The following is a 25,263-nucleotide window of genomic DNA, read 5'->3' as shown; positions in this document are numbered from 1 at the left end:
TCACGTATCAAAGGGATCATTTTATTGAGTCCAGCCTGAGTGTTCAACACGTTCTCAGACCACAATGACATCGTTCTACGATATATACAGACGCGTAGAATCGACATTTCGGTGAGGAAAATCAATCAAGATGAACTTGCAGTCAGAACTGAAAGAACTGTTACCAGGTGTGACGCCAGCTGACCTGGTCCTGTGTGTGTGTGTCCAGCATGTGTGTGTGTGTCCAGCATGTGTGTGTGTGTGTCCAGCATGTGTGTGTCCAGCATGTGTGTGTCCAGCATGTGTGTGTGTGTCCAGCATGTGTGTGTGTGTGTCCATCATGGGCGTGTGTCCATTTAGTCCAACATAAAGGTTCCTGGTCAACAGTGTGAGGCAGGAAAGGCCGTCCTGCCCGTCTCTGTCCTATCTGAACAGGTCAGACACGTGTGCGTCACTGTCACAAACAAACTGAATGTAAATGGCTGAAGGACGGGGGTGGAGGACAGGAAGGGGTTGTTGAGCGCCTCCATGGATGGCTGAGGAGAGCCACAGCAGCACGCAGAGGCTCCCGAACTGAAGGCAGATTCTTCTTAAAGCATGAAAATAACAAGAAGACATTCACGTGTTGATCTTCAGTGCAACATCAGAGAAAAACAGTAGAAAAAAGAGTGAAAATGCAACACAAGTCAAGGCTAAACAACAGAAAGGTCACTGGGCATCTGTCCTCTCCTCATGAGGCTTGTTCCTCTGGTGTCTGTTTCTGAGGACATCTGCTCAACTGATCATCTCAGGGAGCCCAACAGCACTAATCCAACATCAATGCAGCTTCAGCTTCCTAGAAAGAAGACTTTCCTAAATCTTTAGCCACACTGGAAAAACAACCAAAACCATTAAGTGGTTCTTGGTTTGAGCTTGAGCTCAACGGGACCGCTGTGGCGTGATGATCCCCGCGAAGCACCTCAAGAAATACGTTTCCCTTTATACAACTCTATACATGAAGGAGCTCCTGAGTAATAGATTGTCCTCCTGGCCAAGCACGGCCTCAACGCGTGGTCCTCCAGAGCAGAGCCTTACTGATGAACCAGGACCAGGGTCATCAGTGGTCCTTCAGAGCAGAGCCTCACTGATGAACCAGGACCAGGGTCATCAGTGGTCCTCCAGAGCAGAGCGTCACTGATGAACCAGGACCAGGGTCATCAGTGGTCCTCCAGAGCAGAGCCTCACTGATGAACCAGACCAGGGTCATCAGTGGTCCTTCAGAGCAGAGCCTTACTGATGAACCAGGACCAGGGTCATCAGTGGTCCTCCAGAGCAGAGCCTTACTGATGAACCAGGACCAGGGTCATCAGTGGTCCTTCAGAGCAGAGCCTCACTGATGAACCAGGACCAGGGTCATCAGTGGTCCTCCAGAGCAGAGCCTCACTGATGAACCAGGACCAGGGTCATCAGTGGTCCTCCAGAGCAGAGCCTCACTGATGAACCAGGACCAGGGTCATCAGTGGTCCTTCAGAGCAGAGCGTCACTGATGAACCAGGACCAGGGTCATCAGTGATACTCCAGAGCAGAGCCTCACTGATGAACCAGGACCAGGGTCATCAGTGGTCCTCCAGAGCAGAGCCTCACTGATGAACCAAGACCAGGGTCATCAGTGGTCCTCCAGAGCAGAGCCTCACTGATGAACCAGGACCAGGGTCATCAGTGGTCCTTCAGAGCAGAGCGTCACTGATGAACCAGGACCAGGGTCATCAGTGATACTCCAGAGCAGAGCCTTACTGATGACCCTGGTCCTGGTTCCTCTCACCACCCTGAGAAGCCACATCTGTGCTTCTGCTTTGGCTCACCTTTAAATGTGACCCCCCCCAATCATCTCCTATCTGGACGGGTACCTGCCCTGTTCCTGTCCACCACCCTCACCTGGACGGGTACCTAACCTGTACCCGTCCACCACCCTCACCTGGACGGGTACCTAACCTGTACCCGTCCACCACCCTCACCTGGACGGGTACCTGCCCACACCACCCTCACCTGGACGGGTACCGGCCCTGTACCCATCCACCACCCTCACCTGGACGGGTACCGGCCCTGTACCCATCCACCACCCTCACCTGGATGGGTACCCGTCCTGTACCCATCCTGTACCCGCCCACCACCCTCACCTGGACCATCTCTGCAGAGACTGAGAGGAGCCAGAAGGACCATCTTCAACAGTTGTTCAGTTTTAATGTTCTGAACTCAGGAGTGTGGAGCAGTTCAGCAGGTGGAATGTTAAACATGAAGGACTCTTTCAGTATCAGAGCAACATCAACGCACTCGTTTATTTTGTACAATTTTAGAGTAGACGTCCAGCAGATGTGAGCGCTCAGACCACTTTGACCATCTATCAGAGCATTAGCCTGCTAGCATCACAGCTTGTGTATAGCCATCGTTGGTCCCCAGAACCCTCAAAGCAGCCAGTGGTTCTTGTTTACAGATATGACCTGGCTGGAAGAGTCCTCAGCGAAAAACATCTCCTGCATCCTCACCACAACACTCTATGACAAAGAACATCCAGACAAGCCTGATGGCTTCTAGGGAACCATGAGGCTCTAACAGAACTCCTTGATGAAAGTTCTCATTGGAGAACAAAGACCACTGGTTTTGGTGGAAAGAACCAGCAGTCCAGCTGTTGGAGGATCCATCAGGCTCGGGGTTGTGAGGCAGCCAGTGAGGTCCAGAGAAGAGGGAGGAACGGATTAACTGAAACTCCAACACACTCGGGAAGATCATCGGTACAGATGCCGAATGATCCTAAAACACCTCCCACCCACCATGGACCACCTCCAGAAGCTCCAGCTCAAGGTGGGGAGGAGGGAGGTGAAGAAGGGCTCCTGTGATCCTGGACACTGGGGCCACGCAGCACTGGGGGACAAACCTCTGCTGAGGAGCCGGATCATTTGGAGAATGTAAAGGAGGAAGGGGACGTGTTGTCTGTGAGGACTTGAGGACTTTGGGAGGTCATTTCACCTTCCAGCTGCTGAACTCTTCCATGGCCACACATGTGGACCAGGGGGCCCAAACCTGCAGCCCTTTCTAGCTCAGATAATCCAGCTCCCGTCCCCCGTCCCCCACATAGAGACCCAGTTTCAGTGAGACAGGGAAGATGAAGACAGCTGTGAGGAACTGGAGCTGAGCTGGACGCTGGTTGCTGTGTGGACGGTCAGAGTTGACCAGACTGCTTCCAGGTCCTTCCTGTTGCATATGGTCCTCTGGTTTCTCCGCTGGTCTCGGAGGACGTTTGGAGTTTAGGGTACGGGGGCTGCATTGGCTCACAGGACACCTGTGGAAGCCAAGGTCCTGCTGCCCGTCCAGGGTTGAGACGCTGACAGGAAACCTCACAGACATCACATCATGGACGTCTTCTTTGTTGTCCATGTCCTTTGTCTGCTCTGAACGCACCGAGTGACAAAGTCCAGGACCTGTCCAATCAGAGAAAGTTGCGGTCCAATCAGCTGCTGTCCTCCCTGTAATGGCTCAGAGTTAGTGAGAAGCATGGACAGGTGGAACTTTCTGTCCTCGGGTCAGATTCAAGAGTTTCTGAAAACCACTGGTCTTTCTCGCATCTCTGCTGAGGACATGTCCCTGCTGAGGACATGTCCCTGCTGAGGACATGTCCCTGCTGAGGACATGTACCTGCTGCGAACCTGTCTCTGCTGAGGACATGTCCCTGCTGAGGACCTGTCTCTGCTGAGGACATGTCCCTGCTGAGAACCTGTCTCTGCTGAGGACATGTCCCTGCTGAGGACATGTCTCTGCTGAGGACATGTCCCTGCTGAGGACATGTCTCTGCTGAGGACATGTCCCTGCTGAGAACCTGTCCCTGCTGAGGACCTGTCTCTGCTGAGGACATGTCCCTGCTGAGGACCTGTCTCTGCAGAGAACCTGTCTCTGCTGAGGACATGTCCCTGCTGAGAATCTGTCTCTGCTGAGGACATGTCCCTGCTGAGAACCTGTCTCTGCTGAGGACATGTCCCTGCTGAGGACCTGTCTCTGCTGAGGACATGTCCCTGCTGAGAACCTGTCTCTGCTGAGGACATGTCCCTGCTGAGAACCTGTCTCTGCTGAGGACATGTCCCTGTTGAGGACCTGTCTCTGCTGAGGACATGTCCCTGCTGAGAACCTGTCTCTGCTGAGGACATGTCCCTGCTGAGAACCTGTCTCTGCTGAGGACATGTCCCTGTTGAGGACATGTCCCTGTTGAGGACATGTCCCTGCTGAGAACCTGTCCCTGCTGAGGACATGTCTCTGCTGAGGACATGTCTCTGCTGAGAACCTGTCTCTGCTGAGGACATGTCCCTGTTGAGGACATGTCCCTGTTGAGGACATGTCTCTGTTGAGGACACGCCGGTTACACTGTGATATAGACGTTTCTTCAAGCTTTGATTTACAAATAAAACAAATCTGTCCAAAATATCAGTGGAATGTCTCATTTCTGTCCCCTCACGGCTGACCTCCACCACCTCGTCCTTGTTCTACAGGAATTAACAGCAAACTTGGATGACGTGTTGGATCAGCCCCACTGTCCTCCAGGATTAACCTTCAGCGTCGGTCATCAGCCGCCGGCGTTGGGCATTAATGCAAATACGGTGCCGCCGCAGACGTGTGACGCGAGACCAGGACAGGACGTACGTGTCCACAGTCTTTGTCCCATTTCCACGTGCTGACTCAGCCAGAGAGGGTGATAAGCTGTCCGCTCATTCCAGGCCAAACGTGCTGGTTTCCTCCACGGCGATCAGCAGCTTCTCATAGAGCATGGTGTAAGAGGGGTATGGGGGCAGGTCCAGGCGGTTGAAGCAGGTATGAGCCCTGGCAGAGAGACAAGCAGAGTGTCAGGGACCAGAGTCTTCCCCCTTTGACCAGCAGGTGGAGCTACTGCCACAGTGTTACAGGAGGGAGCCAGTCAGCAGATAACGTTAGCCACAGGTGAATAAGATCTAATCACCAGCACCGAACAAAACGGAAGAATTAAGGAAGAAACTGTCACAAACACCAAATATCAGTTCAAGGTTTTTGGGCTTCCTCGGTCAGTGAGACCTGCGTTCTATCATGGAGTTACTAATGAGCCGGAGGAGCGTCTCAAGGACAGAGAGGAGTTCCGCATCTATCTGAGATAAGAGGGGTCATGTGATCAACGGGTGATCGGGTAGAGCTGTGACGTACGTTTCTAATTAGAGCCTGAAAACGCTTCATGTGGGCTGTGCACTGTAGTGGAGCTGTGGGGAGGGTAATCTGCTGGGGGCCCTGCTGGGGGCCCTGCTGGGGGCTCTGCTGGGGGCTCTGCTGGGGGCCCTGTTGGGGGCTCTACTACGGGCTCTGCTGGGGCTCTGTTGGGGGCTCTGCTGGGGACCTGTTGGGGCTCTGCTGGGGGCTCTGCTGGGGGCCCTGTTGGGGGCTCTGCTGGGGGCCCTGTTGGGGCTCTGCTGGGGGCCCTGTTGGGGCCCTGCTGGGGGCTCTGCTTGGGCCTGTTGGGGGCTCTACTACGGGCTCTGCTGGGGTTCTGCTGGGGGCCCTGCTGGGGCTCTACTGTGGGCTCTACTGGGAGCTCTACTGGGGGCTCTGCTGGGGTTCTGCTGGGGGCCCTGCTGGGGCTCTACTGTGGGCTCTACTGGGAGCTCTACTGGGGGCTCTGCTGGGGCTCTACTGGGAGCTCTACTGGGGGCTCTGCTGGGGTTCTGCTGGGGGCCCTGCTGGGGCTCTACTGTGGGCTCTACTGGGAGCTCTACTGGGGGCTCTGCTGGGAGCTCTACTGGGAGCTGTACTGGGAGCTGTACTGGGGGCTCTACTGGGAGCTCTACTGGGGGCTCTGCTGGGGCTCTACTGGGGGCTCTACTGGGAGCTCTACTGGGGCTCTACTGGGGGCTCTGCTGGGAGCTCTACTGGGAGCTGTACTGGGAGCTCTACTGGGGGCTCTGCTGGGGCTCTACTGGGAGCTCTGCTGGGGCTCTACTGGGGGCTCTACTGGGAGCTCTACTGGGGGCTCTGCTGGGAGCTCTACTGGGAGCTGTACTGGGGGCTCTACTGGGAGCTCTGCTGGGGCTCTACTGGGGGCTCTACTGGGGGCTCTGCTGGGAGCTCTACTGGGAGCTGTACTGGGAGCTGTACTGGGGGCTCTGCTGAGGGCTCTACTGGGGGCTCTGCTGGGAGCTCTACTGGGAGCTGTACTGGGAGCTGTACTGGGGGCTCTGCTGAGGGCTCTGCTGGGGGCTCTACTGGGGGCTCTGCTGGGAGCTCTACTGGGAGCTGTACTGGGAGCTGTACTGGGGGCTCTACTGGGAGCTCTACTGGGGGCTCTGCTGGGGGCTCTACTAGGGGCTCTACTGGGGGCTCTGCTGGGAGCTCTACTGGGAGCTGTACTGGGAGCTCTACTGGGGGCTCTGCTGGGGCTCTACTGGGGGCTCTACTGGGAGCTCTACTGGGGGCTCTGCTGGGAGCTCTACTGGGGGCTCTGCTGGGGGCTCTGCTGTGGGCTCTGCTGTGGGCTCTGTTGTGGGCTCTACTGGGGGCTCTGCTGGGGCTCTGCTGTGGGCTCTGCTATGGGCTCTGCTGGGGGCTCGACTGGGGGCTCTGCTGTGGGCTCTGCTGAGGGCTCTGCTGGGGGCTCTGCTGGGGGCTCTACTAGGGGCTCGACTGGGGGCTCTGCTGTGGGCTCTGCTGAGGGATCTGCTGAGGGCTATGCTGGGGGCTCTACTGGGGGCTCTGCTGTGGGCTCTGCTGAGGGCTCTGCTGGGGCTCTGCTGGGGGCTCTACTAGGGGCTCTACTGGGGGCTCTGCTGTGGGATCTGCTGAGGGCTATGCTGGGGGCTCTACTGGGGGCTCTGCTGTGGGCTCTGCTGAGGGCTCTGCTGGGGGCTCTGCTGGGGCTCTACTAGGGGCTCTACTAGGGGATCTGCTGAGGGCTCTGCTGTGGGCTCTGCTGGGGGCTCTACTAGGGGCTCGACTGGGGGCTCTACTAGGGGCTCTACTGGGGGCTCTGCTGTGGGATCTGCTGAGGGCTATGCTGGGGGCTCTACTGGGGGCTCTGCTGTGGGCTCTGCTGAGGGCTCTGCTGGGGGCTCTGCTGGGGGCTCTACTAGGGGCTCTGCTGTGGGCTCTGCTGGGGGCTCTGCTGTGGGCTTTACTGGGAGCTCTGCTGGGGTTTCTGCTAGCTGCAGGTTCACATCTGCCCCATGTCGTGGTAAATCCTTGACATGCACTCAGTATAAACAGGGGCTGCCCCAGTTCCTGTGGCTTCACCATAAATGACCCCGTAAGCAACACAAATCTCAAACCTGGGTAACGATGCCACGCGGCCCCACTTCTCGATGCAGAAGCGCCGAAGGCCGTTGGAGCCTCGCAGCGCTGCGAAGCCTTCGTAGGGAACGCTGGACGTCCCGGTGACGAACTGCAGCAGGCGGAGGCGCTGCTCATTGTTGAAGCGCTCCACAGCGGCCCAGAACCACCGCATCACGATGTGGCCGTCATGGTAACCTGGTAACCACAGTCACCATGCTGTAAATACTGCAGCTTCACTGGAGAACAACTCAACTTCTGTTCCAGGTAAATGAACAGACTCATGCACAAGAGTGATGAAGCAACTGAAGCGTTCACGAACAAACGCACGGTTTCTCTCTGAAACGGGTCAATTGGTCGGCGACTGTAATGGTTCGAGTCCCTCGGAAGAGGCTGAGTGTCTGCTGAGGAGATTCGCCCTCATCTCTGTGTGATGTCCGCCTGGTCTGAGGTCTGAGCAGGCTTGAGAAGGATGGGAAACACTGATCCTCACCTCCTCTGTACTCAGTGTTGCTCCGCCAGTCGCCCAGGTCGATCTCCACTGTGCCAGCGATCACCAGCTCCAGCTCCCGGGCGTCGAACACAGACACCAGTCTGGAGTCCACCACCTGGGGAGCACGAGGGGGCACTCACTAACCTGCAGGTTATACCACGAGTAGAGCCACTGAGAGCACCGGGAGTGTCTACCTCATAGAAGCCTCTGACCAGGGCTTCTGTCTGCTGCACCACTCCTCTCTCCACCCGCCACTTGGCCATTCGCTCTATATAGTCCTTCTTGTTCTTCTCAGTCACCTGGACGTGGGAACCTCCAGACTTGAGTTCTCGCTCCGTCACCTAGCAACACAGTAGGTGATGAGCGCATACAGGCTGATGGCACAGGTGCTTTCACACCTACAGACGCACACCTGGCCAAAAACCTCCTCGTTGACGGTGAAGGTCAGGTCCAGGATGTCGGTGATGTCATTATCCTTCATCCACTGGAGGGACTGGTGGAACTCCTCATCCAGGTACTCCAGATCAGACAGGTCTGTAGGCCTGAGGCGCACACACACACACACACGGTCTCTCTACCACTGAGACATGTGTCAGAGCGGCTCTTTTAATTCTCAACAAGCAACAACTGTACTGACAGCCGGAGCAGAGCCTTGTAGAAGGGTCTGGTGAAGAAGGCATCCAGCAGGTACTGATGGATCAGTGCCAGGCCCAGGATACGACCACAGAAACGAAACCTGAGCACACACACACACACACACACACACACACACAGGTTTAGGGGGACACAGGTGACGAGCCTGTGTGTACTGGTGTCACTGGGCAGCTTACCATTCCAGGTGGTTCTCAACAAACGCTGACATGGGACTTATTTGAACGGTGTATGTGTCATTAGCCGAGTACTCAAACAGACCATAGTACGGGTTGAACAACTCCTGAGACAAGAGGAAGAAGAACTCTCTGGATGGACCACTATAGTCCAATCTGAGGACACGGAGACATCATTTCAGTGTTGGTCAGTGGACATCAAACGGTCCTCACACTCATCTGGAGAGCCGTGTGCAGCAGCTAACGCTAACACTTATTTACACAAATTGTAATAATTCTAGAAAACCAGAATAATTGAATTTAACGTGTCATCAATCTTCCTCACATCACTATATTTCCAGACAAAAACACCTTCAAAGCTAAATGCATTGCAAAGGTTTACATGCGGCCGTTAGCTTTAGCTCTCTTACCCTTCCTCCCCCAGGAAAGTGATGTAGAGTTTGTTTCTCTGCAGCTCTTTGCGTGAATATGCCATCACCTGGTTAAAGGTTCCTTCCAGCAGGTGTTCTCTCCTGATCAGCAGCCTACAACCAGCAGGACACCATCAGAGGAGCCTCCTGATAGCTCTGGTCCATGCCTCTGCCTTTCATGTCTTATTGCTGTACATCAGGAGTCCTTGTGTGACGTGAGCCTTACTTGATCTTGCCTGGACCCTGGCCGTATCCCTTAGCTTCCAGCTTCCTGTAAAAGTTTCTCAGTTTGGCCTCAAAGTCCCGGCGGTAAGGAGCCGGAGCCCTGGCTCTCTGCAGGCCTTCACCCACACACACGAGCAAATAGAGATACGCCATGGTTTCGTTAACAACACACAGGAGATCACACACAACCCGTTACCTGGCAACAGCACAAGGTTCTAATACGTCAGGGCTAAACACAGATTTCGATAGATAGCAGCGATGGAGGTCCTACCGGGAGAGTTCTGTGGCGACGAGGCTGGAGAGCAGCGAGGAGAGAAGTTGAAGCCAGGGTGAAGAGGTGGCGGAGGAACATAAGACATGATTTCTTCTTCGTATAAACTTGAGGAGGGAAGGATTCATTAGTTTATCAGTAATGATGCGGCGACGCAGCCTGCTGGGTTGACTGGTGCGTCTCCTACCTCAGGAGGATGACCAGGTCTGCATCACATGACAGCTTCTCCACCCCCTGAGTGCCTTCGTTGCGAATGTAGTGAATTTTCTCCCTGAACGGACAGAGAAATGACTTCATTTCCTTTCTCTTTGGTACAGATGGGACGTCACCCTGTGAAGCCTGAAGCCGACCTCAGGGCGTGGTTCCTGCTGAGGCTCGGCTGCCGCTCCTGCAGCATCTCAAATATGTTGGGCTGCCGCAGGAAGGCCACGATCTTGTCGTTGTAAGCTGGAGAGGGAAGAAGAGCAGATGTGGCCACACTCACAGCACATTTAGGCGAGCTGAACGACGCTGTGCTGTGACAGTTCCTACATGGAGCGCTCTGCTGGGAGCTGTCCGCGTGGTGCTGGCTCCGTATGGCTGCAACCAAACTGTTCCCAGGCCGAGCCATCAGAGACGCCCCCCGACTTCTGGACACATCAGAGGCCTGAGAGAGACAGAGAGAGAGAGATGAGGGACGTCGAGCGCTTCTAAGAACCCAGTCACCCACTGCTCCGGCTGTTATCAGTCAGCCCACAAGGACCTGAACCCAAACCAGCCAACCTGATCTGAGCACCAGACCATGATGATGATGGTGATGATGATGACAGGGTGATTATAGAAACAGCTGTTCCTGGTTCCATCATGGAAGCAAGAACTTTGATGGTCGTTTGATTTTCCTCTGAACCCGGTGAGCTCTCAGATTCTTCCCTTCTTAACCAACCTTCTATGAACCAGTCAGAAAGTTCAGATCAATGGCAGCTGCCAACGTTCTGGGGCGCTAATGCTTCTCGATACCTCGCCAGCGCTGTAGCTGCGTAGTCTCTGCAGGTGCTGCCGGTGGGCCAGGTGTCCCGGCAACAGGCTGTTCTGCAGAGGGATGCGAGGGTCGATGAAGGTGGTGGCCCGACTGTTGTGGTCCACGAAGAAGGACTGAAAGACCAAATGAAACATTAGCCCTGGATGGTTCCAATCAAAAGATTCAGGTCAACAGCAGAAGCCTGAGGAGCGAACGTTCAGTAATTCTGCCTCTGAAAGCATCTAAAGACTCATCTACCTTTCCCTGAGGGTCGGTCTTCAGCTCCCAGCCTCGTGGCAGCTCCAGCTGAGTATCTGCAAACTTATTGAGGAAGACGACCAGGTCCCGGTTATGCTGGTAACGCTCGAAGTTCCTGGCGTCCCGGCGAACCTTCAGGATCATGTGTTTGACACAGCTGCTGCTGGTGAACATCCGGTAGGCTGCCTGCATCACAGAGCCCACTCTGACAATACCTGCCTACACAATACCTGAGAGAGAGAGTGTGTGTGTGTGTGTGTGTGAGAGAGACACTCACATAGTTATTGTGTAAGACAGTGAAGAACTCTGGGTGTGTGATGAATTTTACGGCAGGCGACTGGAGGAGGTGGCTGATCTTCTGCTGACTGACGGGGGAGGCAGGACCTACACACAGGCAGCACGCGTGTGACATCAGTGCAGGAGTACAAGGCTAAAGAGGAGCGCAGCTGCATTGATGGGGTGGTGTTGGATAAAGGCCTGACCTGTCTGAGCAGCTTCTGGGTCAGACTCTGTACTGTTGCTCCTCTCTAACCTCGGACTGCTGCTGTCCTCATCTGTGGCCATCGTCCTCTGGATGTTCTGATACCTGCAGGCCGGAAACAAGGAGGCAAAAAGCTCCAGCACAGTTCAGACGGAGTAAGCTAAACGTCCTCTTCAGGACACCTCCAGCTGCACGTGCACTTGTAATGAGCACAGGATGACTTTAAAACAAGAAAGCACATCTGTGGGGAGGTCATTAGGGAAGAGAAGCTTGTTCTACTCTGATTTGGCTGTAAAGGTATTCAGACGTGCGCTGAGGTTGATGGCTGGAGAGGCACCCACATCAACGTTTGATTGACCCGTGAAGCACACGTCATTATGGCGCTTTAGTTCTCTAGATGACAATAAATGTTCAATTAAAAAGACTGTGGCCAGCTCCCTGTCACTTCCTCTGCAGCTACAGAGTAGCACAGGAATCTCTGGCTCACTGGTGCCCCCTACAGTGAGACAAGGGAAGTGCCCGCCTCCTCGCCACTGCTGCAGGTTACACACACATTAAAGGCATCAGCCAGGGGCCCCATGTTAGTGTTAGTGTTAGGGTTACATTTGACCCGTGACCTAACATGCCAGCACAGGCTCCGCCTCCCCGCCTCGACCGTCGCTGCCTTGTTTTAGTACATTAACAGCAAATACACACATTTACTGTATTTCTCTGCTTCTATACCACAACTGTTGACATATTTGTGATTGGATGTCAATGCGAACTCCAAACTGAACTATCTGAGAGTGGACATAATGTGGCGGACCTCTCCTGCGGTGGGCCGTGGAGGTCATCCACCATCAAAGCACCAGTCCAGCTGGTTTCACCTCCAACGCTTCAGACACACCTGGATAAACAAGGGGCCTAAATAAAAGGTCACTGGGCTCCCAGTCTGACCTTCTGTTGAGCTGCTCCATCTGCTGGGTGGACCCTGAACGGGGGATACCGTGGTGGCACATGCTGCTTGGTCTCTGCCAGGTGGTGGTCCGGTTCACGTGGTCCACGTAGAAAACTCTGCCGTGGCTGTCGACTCGAGCTTCCCAGTCTGAAGCCACAGACACAGTGAGGAGTTAAATGAAGCTGTGAAGAACAGCATCTTTACAGAAATGAGCCAAACCACCGCTTTTGTTAGACTGGTTGCTGCTGATGTCCTGAACAAGAGCTTCCACAGAAGTTTGGATATCAGCAAAAATCAAACCTACTATCATCACCCCGAAAACTGGGCTCCAGCTGTGTGGTAAAGGATAACATAAAACATGTAGGAGACGTAGCAGATGACTGTGTGAGTGCTCTCCGTCCTCCAGGAGGAGCTTCTGCGTCTCATGTTACTCTGCAGGGACGCAGCCAGTCTCTGGCTGATGTTGTTCTCAGCAGCTGGATGGCTCAGATGCAGCTGCCAGTGCTGCTGCAGGTTCTGTCCAGAGGCGGAGCTTCAGAACCTGGTGTGCTAAACTGAAGATGAATCTTGGACTATGAATTCTGGCTCCTAACTGAAATGTTGATGTGATGTTCTCCTCCGTACACGAACAACGTCACCAGAACAGTCTGTCCTCAGGTTTGATCAACCTCGTCTCCACGCTGTAGATCTGACCACAGACGCAGCTTCAGGTCTTCTGCTCCTCCCTGTTGGCAAACGTCAAATCCTGGAGTTGCTAAATTTGAGTTACGGTGCAGTCAAAGGTTTTGAGACCCGGGTTAAAGCAGCTCTGCAGCAGGTGGAGCCTCCAGTCTTGTTGGGTGGATGCTTCTCACAGCTGGAGTTGAGGATGTTCTGATCTTCTCTGCAGATGCTCTCCAGCTTTGTCAGAGTGGACTGAGACCATCAGACACTTAAGGGCTCCGCAGAGATGTTTGATTGGGTTGGCTTTACAGAGGAGAAGCCCCCATCTGGCCACGCTGCCATAATCATTGGAGGATATGGTGCTGGCTCTTCTGTGACGTTCTCCCACCTGCACACAGAAGCTCTGGAGCTCAGTCACAGTGATCACTGGGGTCTCGGCTGCATCTCTGACCAGGACCCTCTTTACCCAGTTTCCTCAGTGTGGTCAGACAGCTCAGCTCCTTCTTGTTCCAACCTTCTTCTATTCCAGAGTGATGGAAGCCACTGAGCTCGAGAGAACCTTCAAGGCAGCAGAAAGGTTTCTGTAGTCTTCTTCAGAGGAAATGTCTCTGAACTCTGGAGTCAGCTCTTGTGACCTCGTGGTTTGGTTGCTACTCTGATACCATCGGCTGTGGTGTGAATTCACCACTGCTGGACCCTAAACAAGCTGTAGGAACATCTGAGAGATGATGGAGAGAAGTGGAAGAACCTCAGAGCTGAAGTTCAGGCGTCACAGTAATGAATGAGTACTTGCGTCAAAGCAATACTTGACTTTTTCTCTCTGCTGAAAGGGTCTGAAAGCTTTGAGGCTGAACTGTAAGCGAGACGTGTTCATGGATGAGGTGGAGCGCGTGAAGGCGGAGGAGGTGTGAGCACATCTACGCGGCAGTGAGACCTCACAAATAACACACAGACAGAGCAAAGCGTGATGCAGGGGTGTGACTCCAGAGTAAGACTGGGAGGAAGTGGATCTTACTTGGAGGTAAGGCTTGGTCAGTGGCAGCAGGGAAATGGTTTAGGTCATGGCTGGGTCGCAGGACTGGAAGATGGCCGACAGGAGAGGACATGTCTGAGCCTACAGGACATCAGGGAGACAGCACCAGAGACGTTATCCCAAACGAGCACTGCCCCACTAATTAGATCAGAAGGACACTGAGGAGCTTCGGTCGTCATCAATACACTCACATCATGACACGATGGAAGTGGACACAGAACGAGCCCTCAACATGTCCCAGACAGACAGAGACAGCGAGAGCTTGGACTGTTTGTCTGCAGATATAGTGTGGCTGCATCAGAGAGGGCCTGAGGAGAGTTCCCCCTCTTCCTGATCACCAACGGGCATCTGCTGCTCTTACTTAAGGAACATCCAGTTACAGCCACTTAGTGTGAGAGCACTTTACATCTGGATGAAGACCATGAGCATGAGAAACAGCTGTCTATGACCTCGGCTCCAGCGATGCTACACTCTAAACAATAAAGATGTCCCCATATTAGTGCAGTGAAGGAGCTCAGCAGCTGCCTGACTACTCACAGCCCCTCTGTCCAAATCTCTGCTGCTCATAATCGATGAGCAAAATGGAGAGTGATGATGTAAGAGCAAGTCAAGCAGCGCCGTGCACACAGTGTTCACCAGGATGTGGGAGAAAGCCTCTGCTGGATTAGGCTGTTAGCACTGCTTCAGTACACACGCCGGACTCCCGGGAATCACATGGGGGAGGGAGGTGGGGGGGCAAGCTTTCTGAAATGGGAAAAGCATGAATCCAGCGGGAGCAACCAATAAGATGGCTGGCCAGACGACGCTAGCACCGTGAACCGAGCCTGAAATGAGAGTCAGTGCAAGAACACTTCTGCCTGAGAACCTTCACCCCTGATGGAAACGTCCCCAGTTGTTCCCCTCGACTTTTACTTGAAGCCTTTTGGGGGGATTTCTGCTTTCACGGAAGCTGCACGAGTGCAGAAGACCTGTTGTCATTTATGGGACGTGATGGGACGTTAAACAAGACTTTTGAGAACCATCAGAAGGTGACCGTCATCTCACCGGTGTTGGTTCCTGCCCTGGGCCGTTCCCCCTCTGCTCTCTTGGCCTCCTTCCACCGTCCTGAACGCCTGTCTCCTCCTGCTCCGCCCGGCTCCTGACCCTCTGACCCGTGACCGGCATCCTGCACCGACTCAAAGGCGCTCTCCTCCTCATCCTCCTCCTCGTCCTGGGAGGAGAAGACGGTGCTTCCAGACAGTCTGTTGCTGTCCACGGAGGACAGGCGGGTGTGGCTGCAGAAGCGGTTCCTCCCTTCATAGCCAGAGTTGCTGTAGCATGACGTACTGTAGCAGGAGGTGCTGTAACAAGAAGTGCTGTAACAGGAGGCGTCGCAGAACTCACACTCACTGTCCCCCGCTGGCCTGTGGGTGCTCCCACCCGCTCGCCTTCCTCCTCCCCCATTAGAAGAGTCGCCCTCCTCGCTCTCCAGACAGGAGGGTGAGATCCTCCTAACAGCTGGGGGTCCTCTTCCCTCCCCTTCCAGCAGCTGATTTAGCTCAGAGAGACGTTCAATGGAGAGGCTGCGGGGCAGAGAGCGCCGGCAGCAGGGGCCAGGACACTCGGGGACCTGCAGGGATACACGGGAATAAACATCTGGATGTGGCCCTGCAACACGATCAAAAGCCTGCTCAGAAGGAATCTGCTTATTTACGCCACATGATAAGCTGCTAATATGGATCCTAAAGCGAAGCAGCAACCGGACGTTTATCGACGTCCCTGAGGCAGAGAAACGGAGCTCATTTCACTGCTGTACCTGAGAGGGCGACTGGGTGGTATCTTCATCCTCTTCCTCATCCTGCTCCTCCTCCTTGGACAGTTTCAATGTTGTGGAGGTGCTATCCTGGGTGATACTCTGGGTGTCCCCCTCCCCTGTCTGCTCATCCTCCTCCTCCTCCTGGCTCGGAGCTCTGTGCTTGGCCGATGGGAGGCTGTGTAGGAGGTGGTGAATCCGAATGTAGTGAGACCGAGGAGTCTCCGGCTCACCGCAGGCAGATGCGATCACGGTCTCCAGCTCCGACACAGGGAGCGAACAGGGCCGGTTCTTGCGACGTGAAGGTACATTTGAGTTGTAGTTGGAGAGGAGGGATTGGCAGGAACAAGGAATGCTGCTCATTTGTCCCTCTTCTGGCACCTCCTGTGGGGCCATTTCAACTGGTTTCTCAGGACACACTTGTGAGGTCAGGTGTTCCTCTGTGGAAGCCTCCTTAGTAGCAGCTTCACAGTCTGTTGCCTCCTCTGGGCTGCCAGTATCTGTCTTTGCCTGGCGTTTCTCTGGGTCTTCTCCTTCCTCCTCTGGCTGTACTGCAGACTCTGCCCTCTCCTCCTCCTCCTCCTCCTGCGCTGCTCCACCGCTCTCCTCAGGCAGGTCAGCTGTGGTCCCCTCTTCCTGACGCCCATGGAGATGTGGAGATGAAGGACCTTCCCTCACTGTGTTGTCCTCCACACTTCCTTGCTCCTCCTGTGGCGTTTCCTCCAGTTCCTCAGTGGGGTAGACCTCCTCAGGCAGGGAGGCTTCTGGTGTTGAGGCTGGAGGCAAGGAGCTGTGTGGGTTAGGAGGTGGATCCAAGGGCAGATCAGGCATGTCCAGGCCCACACTTAATGTGTCATCATCTGGGCCAATAGACACATGGTCTTCATCTGCGGCGTTTTCCACTTGTGGACAGGCTGCTTCCATGTCCAGAGAAACCTCCTCATCATCTGGGGACGCACAAACAGACCAGACTGTCACTTTCTGCACATGTACGACAGATACCCAACAGCTCTTTATCGCCCCCCCAAACCAGCTGGACCAGATACAGCCTCGAGATCTCTGTCAGCCTGAAGTACCTGGGTGGATGGAAGAGGTCAGCTCAAAGCGAAACTGCAGCTGGCCGCAGACGTGATCTGTTGGCAGCCTGCGGCCCAGTGAGTAACTGACCACCCGATCCCTGGTCAGACACAAACACAGACAAATGTTGGAAAATAGGAAAAACAGCTCCACACAGACGGGCCGGCAGAGGCAGCCATCATCAGATGGAAACAGGAAATGTAAAGTCAGCCATGTGTGCTGTGTGGTGCTGGGCTTTTACCCAATGGCATGTTTCTCCAACAGCCTCTGAACTGGGACAGAGAGTTTTCCCAGGAAGCGCTTGATAATCGGCCGACTCTTGGCAAACTTATCCTTGACCTCAATCTCCAGGACGTCGGTGGGAAGAGACACGAAACTGAACCGCTGGTTTCATGGAAAAGAAGAAAACACAGGGCGAAAATGACCATTCGAGAATGTGTCGCCAGCAAGCGACAGCTTGTTGTGATCTTCTCTGCAGGTCCTGTCCAGGATGCTGGAGGACAGTACAGGCCGAGAGCGTCACCAGAGCTGTCAGCAGACGATGGGGTTCGAGGCTGTCAGGAGACCCTGCACGGTCCCGCTCCACTAACATCTACTCAGTAAATGAGCCCAACATCACCACAACAGTCAGAGGCTAGCACTTGAGGTTCTGACCAAAATGATCCACCTGGGTCTTGATGACACAAAACTGACTGCTGCCGTCCTCTATCAGCTTGTTAAGTCATATAAATTAATCTTTTGTCACTCAGAATATCGTCATGAAGCACAATGACATCAGAAGATGACTGATGGCCTAACTCCCATTAACTTCGTTTTAGAATAAATGTGTAAATTATACAACGAAGCAGAATTGTGTGCTGGTTGTATTGATGGTAGATGTAATGACTCGGCTGACCGGCAGGGGGCGCACCGCAGCTTCTGTGTACCCATCTGTGTACGGAGGCCCCTGAGGGACATAAACAGAAATGAAAACTGTCCTGTGGGGAAACATTTGCATCTCCCACCAAAGCAAACCTGTCCACTCATAAAACAGCTTCTCTTGCTTTCTGGGTGGACAGAATAATAAAGAATAAACAGCATAATTTGGCACAAAGATGCAGGTACAGCACTGGCCCACAAATATCTGGTGTCAGCCTGATGTGAAACACTTTCTCCTCCACTGAGGATGGAGAAGGATGCTCATGGGACTAAAGCAGGTTCCTGCTGGTCTGCGCCCTCAGCCCCGACCTACACGAGAGTTACCTGTATCCCATCAACACGGCTCCGTGGTTAACCACACATGTGCGTACCTCTGTGTTCCACTGAGGGTTAACAGTGTTGCAGGCCACCCTGGAGCGCTTCTCCTGCCCGTGGTGTGGCAGAGAGGGGAAGATGCTGTGTTTTCCAGGCTGGATGGACAGCTTAAGGTAGGGGTCAGGATTGAAGAACATTCCTTTCTTTAAACCGACGGCCTGCAGATCTGGAAGAACAGACCAGTGATACAGCGTTAAAACCATGCAAATGATCGACGTTTACTGTGCGTCTCATCTGGTTTAGTTACAATAGTTCATCTCACACCCTAAAATCCTGCTTGTGCACCAAGACCGTTATCAGAGGAACGCTGGGAGGTTGGATCAGGTCTACTTTAAAATAAACACGACAGACGTCGCCCGAAGCTTCTGCTACACATCTGTAGATGGTTTCATACTTCCTGTAGGTCTTCTGTGGTATTTCACATCCATCATCTCACACACACACACACACACACACACGGACCTGACAGACAGAAGTTGATGAGTCTCCTGTTGCCGTGTCCATGGTTGACCTCTGAACTGGCCACTGGTTTGTTGACCTGAAGACAGAGAGAAGAAAATGTTCAAACTCTCCTTTTATCAAAAGAGTGCAAAAACCAAACCCACACACACACACACACACACACACACACACACACACACACACACACACACACAGTAAGATCACATCCTGTCGAGCCAGCCTGAAAGGGCCATTTTGAGGATCAATACTGGGTGCTCCAGTAATGGGCTGCTGGTGCTCTCTGGTGTCAGCACTCAGCTCTGGACTGCATCGGGCTGCAGTAATCTGAGGTTCCGGCGCAACAATCGAGCTTCGGTCTGAAGAGCTGTCGGCACTTTAGAAACGACAAGTTAAAATGTCCGAAACACAGTGGCACAGCAGCATTACCACGGCAACAGTGCACCCCGATGGACAGACTGAAGGTTCTCATTCAGGATTAACTAGCCAGCGTTTCCTGTCAGCAGCAATAATGTCCCCTCGCATGAGACAACAACCCGAACCACTTCAGACTGGCTCTGGAAACACACACAAGCCATCAGAGATGCGCCTGAACCAACCGCAGGCCTCAGTTTCAGGACACACAACAACACCTGCGGAGGCTTGCCCAGGTGTTCCAGCTGTGCCTCGTCTCTGTTACACTTCCTCTCCCAGTGCGACCAGGACACCAGAGTCTCAGATGAAGACACATAACATCAAGCACACCCAGGCTGGCCCTGTCAGCCGGGCCTGATCAGGTACCGCTGCTGGGGTTCTGTCCTGCTGCAGTGTCCCTCTGTGCCCGCCTCTGTCCCTCTGTGCCCGCTTCTGTCCCTCTGTGCCCGCCTCCGTCCCTCTGTGTCCCTCTGTGCCCGCCTCCGTCCCTCTGTGCCCCTCTCTGTTCCTCTGTGTCCCTCTCTGTTCCTCTGTGCCCGCCTCCGTCCCTCTGTGTCCCTCTCTGTTCCTCTGTGTCCCTCTCTGTTCCTCTGTGTTCCTCTGTGTCCCTCTGTGCCTGCCTGTCTCCCTCTGTGTCCCTCTCTGTTCCTCTGTGTCCCTCTCTGTTCCTCTGTGTCCCTCTCTGTCCCTCTGTGTCCGCCTGTGTCCCTCTGTGTCCCTCTGTGTCCCTCTGTGTCTGCCTCCATCCCTCTGTGTCCCTCTGTGTCCGCCTCCATCCCTCTGTGTCCCTCTCTGTTCGTCTGTGTCCCTCTCTGTTCCTCTGTGCCTGCCTGTCTCCCTCTGTGTCCCTCTCTGTTCCTCTGTGTCTGCCTCCGTCCCTCTGTGTCCCTCTGTGTCCGCCTCCATCCCTCTGTGTCCTCTCTGTTCGTCTGTGCCTGCCTGTCTCCCTCTGTGTTCCTCTGTGTCCTCTGTGTCCCTCTCTGTTCCTCTGTGTCCTCTGTGTCCCTCTGTGTCCGCCTCCATCCCTCTGTGTCCCTCTCTGTTCCTCTGTGCCCTCCTGTGTCCCTCTGTGTCCCTCTGTGTCCGCCTGTGTCCCTCTGTGTCTGCCTCCGTCCCTCTGTGTCCGCCTGTGTCCCTCTCTGTTCGTCTGTGTCCCTCTGTGTCCCTCTGTGCCCGCCTGTGTCCCTCTGTGTCCTCTCTGTTCCTCTGTGCCTGCCTGTCTCCCTCTGTGTCCCTCTCTGTTCGTCTGTGTTCCTCTGTGTCCCTCTGTGCCCGCCTGTGTCCCTCTGTGTCTGCCTCTGTCCCTCTGTGTCCCCGTGTGTCCCTCTGCTCCTCACAGCTGTTATTTTTATTGCTTTGTCCTCAGGGAGCACAGCCAGATCAGGTTCTGAGACATCAGCCTTTCTCAGCCACCGGCAGCAGATTCAGAGAACACCTGAACATCCAGTCGGGCTCCACTGACACCTGATACCACCTGACACATTTACACAGGTGTATACACATCTGTCCGGACAGACAGGAGGGGTCCTGTTGAACTTTGACCCCCAGGAGCTCAGCGTGCCGGCTGCTGATGCCAGACTGGACTCTGGTGGAGACACTCACCGCTGCACAGCCGTTCCTGACGGTGACGCTCGGCGTGGTGGCCCTCAGAGCTCCTGAGGCTCCATGGTAGTACCTGAAGCAGACCTGGGTCTCAGCTGTCGTTGGGACAAGCAGGACAAGAGGACCATTAGCTCCCTCACAAACACAATGCTTTATAGACTCATTGTCATTTCATTCATGTGCTTCCAGATCAGGGAAGCACAATGATGCGTTCCAGTTCGGGTCAACGCTGTGGACCACTTCAGAACTTAGTGAAGAAGGCAGAGAGAGAAGAATGAGGGTCTACGCAGAAGAGCCAACCAAGCAGGAACACCTACCGTCAGGGAAGTGTGAGCTGGGCTCAATCTTCCAGAGGATCTGTCCCTTGTGTGAGCCATTGATGCCGCGGTTCTTATAGTCCAGAAAGTTCTCAGACAGCAGCTCATCTGAGAGGAGACACGAAATTAGAGTTTACCTGAAAACTGAAGATAAAATGAGCAATCAAGCTGCAATAAAAGTGTAACAACAGTAATAATAACACATCCTTGCACATCTTCTTACTGAGGAGATACATTCCAATCCAGTCTCCAGCATCCACCTCCTCCTTGATGTCCCATGTGACCACCAGGTCTTCTGACTGTCCAATGACATAGTGGGAGGAGCTGATGGCGAGGGTGGAGCGGGTGTCGGGGGAAAGCAGGTCGGTGTCACTGGTGGAGCGGGACAGGCCCAGAACGAAGGCCTCCTGGTTCAGGCCGTTCACAGCGTAGGTGTCTGGACCACAGCTGTGGCGAGCCACGTCCTTACAGCGCTGCCGCGGGTGGCTGCTGCGGGTCGGGGACGCCATGGCTGCCAGGCCCAGCAACCGATTCTGGTATAGGTTCTACAACAGAACCAGCGGGACATGGGTCTTCTGACAGTGCAGATACAAATTAGAATGGTTCAACATAAAAGCTACATTTAATCCACATTTAACTGAAACTACACATTAAAATACGAAACTGGATTTTTAGAAACACTATCCGAAAACAACAAAAGCTTTCAAAATGAGGGATCAGGACCCCAAAGAGAAGCTGCTGATGGAAGTTTGACACATAAAAGGATCAGAAACAGACAAAAACTCAAACAGCGTGAAGAATTTCTCTACATTTCTGTGAATATTGATCAAAACATCAGGAAACAGTGGAGAGAAAAAGAAGAAACATCTGCTGGGCTGTGCAGCAACATCAGGTCTTCAGTGATGCTGAAACAAGCAGGAACCATCATCTCTAGATGAATCAGCTGGTTCTCCTCCCACAGGAGCAAATGCTGCAGAACACAGAACCCTCAGTAGCTCAGTATCAGGATCATCCCTCGGTATCAGGACCAACCCTCAGTATCAGGATCATCCTCAGTATCAGGACCAACCCTCAGAATACAGATCATCCCTCGGTATCAGGACCAATTTAGTATAAGGACCAACCCTCAGTATCAGGACCAATCCTCAGTGTCAGGACCAATCCTCAGTATCAGGATCATCCCTCGGTATCAGGACCAATCCTCAGTATCAGGATCATCCCTCGGTATCAGGACCAGCTCAGTATCAGGACCAACCCTCAGTATCAGGACCAACCCTCAGTATCAGGATCATCCCTCGGTATCAGGACCAACTCAGTATCAGGACCAACCCTCAGTATCAGGATCATCCCTCAGTATCAGGACCAACCCTCAGTATCAGGACCAACCCTCAGAATCAGGATCATCCCTCGGTATCAGGACCAATCCTCAGTATCAGGACCAACCCTCAGTATCAGGATCATCCCTCAGTATCAGGACCAATCCTCAGTATCAGGACCAACCCTCAGAATCAGGATCATCCCTCGGTATCAGGACCAACCCTCAGTATCAGGACCAACCCTCAGTATCAGGACCAACCCTCAGTATCAGGATCATCATTCGGTATCAGGGAAAACTCTCAGGGAGATGTTGCAGGAGCTCAAGTATTCAGGAAGCGTTTATTAAAGTGACAGTAGGAAAAAGAACAGTCACAGCTCTTATATCCTTAATTTTACAAGATTTTGTAAATCATCACCTCTAAAGGGAGGGAACTGGAAGGCATCCTGGCCAGATGCCCGAGCCACCCCAGCTGACTCCTCTCGATGTGGAGAAGCAGCGGTTCTACTCCGAGCTCCTCCCGGATATTTCGGTTATGGAAATTGTTTCTCTTCTAAGGAACTATATTCTGATTTACACTGAAGACGCTGCGATGAGTGTAAAACCTCTTCGGTCTGAGATGAAGAAGCTCTATCAGCCACTTTTCCATCCTGGGATCAGATCATGTTAGTGAAGCGTGCAGCTAGGAACCATCTCCAGGACACATCTCAGGCCTCCTCTGTGGATCAGCCTGACTGCTCCAGCTCTTGGTGGTGAAAATAGGTTATCTGCACGCACGCTTGTATAATTGCACCAATGAAAGGGCTGGATCACGATTAATGATCTTCCACTGCTTTAATTAGTGTGGTGAAAGTCATCAAAAGCCATAAAGGTGATTTGGTGCCAGAATATAATGGATTTAGGTGCAAGCTTGGTGTGAATGAGTGGCTGAAGCAAGTGAGCAAATGAAGTGGTGATGAGGCGGGGTGCACTAACCTTAATGCTACAGAGTGGCATCAGCATAATGACCAGTGAACCAGAAGCAGGGCAAAACCTGACAGAGGAGAACGGGGAGGCGTTAGAAGTCAGAGAACAAGAGGGAGGAAGGAAACAGGGGCAGCGAAGGCAGCAGGCCGAGGTCATGAGAGGCCACAACAACAGCAACAGGACAGGTGGGAAACCAACAAACAAACAGGCACACGGACACACACAATGGCATCAGCACAACATATTACTGTGGGATATCAGAGGGGTCGTGGGATGGAAACACGCTACTCCAGTGTTATTACATCACTATTACAGCTGCTGTCACCTTTGTGTACAGATTCCTACTGGTTATAACAGCCCTCTGGTTATAACAGCCCTATAGTTATAACAGCCTACAGGTTATAACAGCACTATAGTTATAACAGCCCTCTGGTTATAAAAGCCTACAGGTTATAACAGCCCTCTGGTTATAACAGCCCCCTGGTTATAACAGCCTACAGGTTATAACAGCACTATAGTTATAACAGCCCTCTGGTTATAACAGCCTACAGGTTATAACAGCCCTATAGTTATAACAGCCCTCTGGTTATAACAGCCTACAGGTTATAACAGCACTATAGTTATAACAACCCTCTGGTTATAACAGCCCTCTGGTTATAACAGCCTACAGGTTATAACAGCACTCTGGTTATAACAGCCCTATAGTTATAACAGCCCTCTGGTTATAACAGCCCTCTGGTTATAACAGCCTACAGGTTATAACAGCCCTCTGGTTATAAAAGCCTACAGGTTATAACAGCCCTTTGGTTATAACAGCCCTATAGTTATAATAGCCCTCTGGTTATAACAGCCCTATAGTTATAACAGCCCTCTGGTTATAACAGCCCTATAGTTATAACAGCCCTCTGGTTATAACAGCCCTATAGTTATAACAGCCCTCTGGTTATAACCCCTATATTAGTATAGTGATGCTCTGGTTATAACAGACACTTCCTCATGTTTGGTGGGCTGGACATGCTGAAGGACACTCCCATGTGATGGCACGTCCCTGTTAAATTGTGCTTATTTATTGTGGTTCCAAAGACCGACCCAGCCTTCCAAAGACCGACTCCAGCCTTCCAAAGACCGACCCCAGCCTTCCAAAGACCGACCCAGCCTTCCAAAGACCGACTCCAGCCTTCCAAAGACCGACCCAGCCTTCCAAAGACCGACCCCAGCCTTCCAAAGACCGACCCAGCCTTCCAAAGACCGACCCAGCCTTCCAAAGACCGACCGCAGCCTTCCAAAGACGGTTCCCAGCCTTCCAAAGACCGAACCCAGCCTTCCAAAGACCGACCCCAGCCTTCCAAAGACGGTTCCCAGCCTTCCAAAGACCGAACCCAGCCTTCCAAAGACCGACCCCAGCCTTCCAAAGACCGACCCCAGCCTTCCAAAGACCGACCCCAGCCTTCCAAAGACCAACCCCAGCCTTCCAAAGACCGACCCAGCCTTCCAAAGACCGACCCAGCCTTCCAAAGACCGACCCCAGCCTGCCTCTCCCAGGACAAATGAACTATCCTGACAGGAGGAATGTAAAGACCGAGAGTGGCTCAGGCTGCGGAAGGTGACGGTTCTTCCATCAGAGAACAGGTAGAGCATCTTCAATGTGAGCAGCAACCTGACCCAAGGAAAACAAAAGAATAGTTCTTTAGCATTTAAGAGGATTTGTGTGTGTGCGTGCGTGTGTGTGTGTGTAATGCGCGCGCGCGTGGCGGTCCTATGGCCCTGACATCTGCAGAACCACAGCTTGAACGCGTAAATGCTGCCTGGTGGACCTGGACTAATCACAACAGGATGGTTCTGAAGGAGTCGTGCTGTTGTGAGCTGACGGACCTGCTGCCTGGTTCCGCTCCTCCAGTCAATGACACATCGCTGCAATGCTGCTGCCCCCCCCCCCCCCCCCCTGCACACGCACCCACACACGCACACCTACCTCAGATAAAACCACATGCGTGTGAATCATCCTCCAAAGGCCGTGAAATAGTCCCCGAGCGCCGAACCGCAGTTAATAGTCATCCTGCGCCATTTGGACCGAGAGACGCCGCAAACAAACAAACAGCAGCGCGAGGAAAAGGCTGGAGTCACAACCTTCCTCTGGACTGGCGGCAAG

General features: G+C 53.4%; 1 protein-coding gene across 9 annotated transcripts; it reads right to left on the bottom strand.

The window, feature by feature from the left end:
- Positions 1 to 25,263, bottom strand: LOC130513411 (E3 ubiquitin-protein ligase HECW1). 9 transcript variants are annotated; one of them, XR_008946726.1, is made up of 33 exons: positions 25,087 to 25,242; positions 23,124 to 23,181; positions 21,057 to 21,378; positions 20,834 to 20,941; positions 20,517 to 20,611; positions 18,504 to 18,579; positions 18,038 to 18,207; positions 16,990 to 17,132; positions 16,748 to 16,848; positions 15,675 to 16,618; positions 14,924 to 15,488; positions 13,862 to 13,960; positions 12,183 to 12,330; positions 11,248 to 11,351; positions 11,043 to 11,149; positions 10,766 to 10,951; positions 10,507 to 10,641; positions 10,042 to 10,156; positions 9,861 to 9,957; positions 9,698 to 9,781; positions 9,511 to 9,617; positions 9,241 to 9,355; positions 9,015 to 9,128; positions 8,608 to 8,760; positions 8,415 to 8,513; positions 8,190 to 8,319; positions 7,972 to 8,118; positions 7,778 to 7,892; positions 7,284 to 7,482; positions 4,357 to 4,821; positions 2,136 to 3,999; positions 2,017 to 2,084; positions 1 to 1,985 (listed from the first exon to the last, which is right to left on the bottom strand). XR_008946726.1 is itself a non-coding variant. In XM_057012129.1 (31 exons), the coding sequence occupies exons 1-31, from the start codon at positions 25,101 to 25,103 to the stop codon at positions 4,710 to 4,712; spliced, it is 4,875 nt and encodes a 1,624-aa protein (XP_056868109.1). In that variant the 5' UTR covers positions 25,104 to 25,242; the 3' UTR covers positions 4,146 to 4,709. The 9 variants fall into 9 exon arrangements, 4 of the variants coding, with proteins under 4 accessions (XP_056868110.1, XP_056868109.1, XP_056868107.1 ...); XR_008946724.1 differs by lacking the exon at positions 2,017 to 2,084 and having other exon boundaries at positions 2,108 to 3,999; XR_008946725.1 differs by having other exon boundaries at positions 1 to 2,084.

This window comes from Takifugu flavidus, chromosome 17, assembly GCF_003711565.1.
Source record: "Takifugu flavidus isolate HTHZ2018 chromosome 17, ASM371156v2, whole genome shotgun sequence".
In the NCBI taxonomy this organism is placed as follows: Eukaryota; Metazoa; Chordata; class Actinopteri; order Tetraodontiformes; family Tetraodontidae; genus Takifugu; species Takifugu flavidus.
The sequence above is the reverse complement of the archived record's forward strand: the minus strand, read 5'-3'. Positions and strand labels throughout refer to the sequence as shown.

What these genes read in the sequence shown, in the direction of transcription:
- LOC130513411 (XM_057012127.1), bottom strand. An exon ending in CATCAACTTCTGTCTGTCAG is followed by an intron (nt 18,208 to 18,503) that starts GTCCGTGTGTGT and finishes CTGTTCTTCCAG; the next exon opens with ATCTGCAGGCCGTCGGTTTA. An exon ending in TGGTCAGAGGCTTCTATGAG is followed by an intron (nt 7,893 to 7,971) that starts GTAGACACTCCC and finishes CGTGCTCCCCAG; the next exon opens with GTGGTGGACTCCAGACTGGT.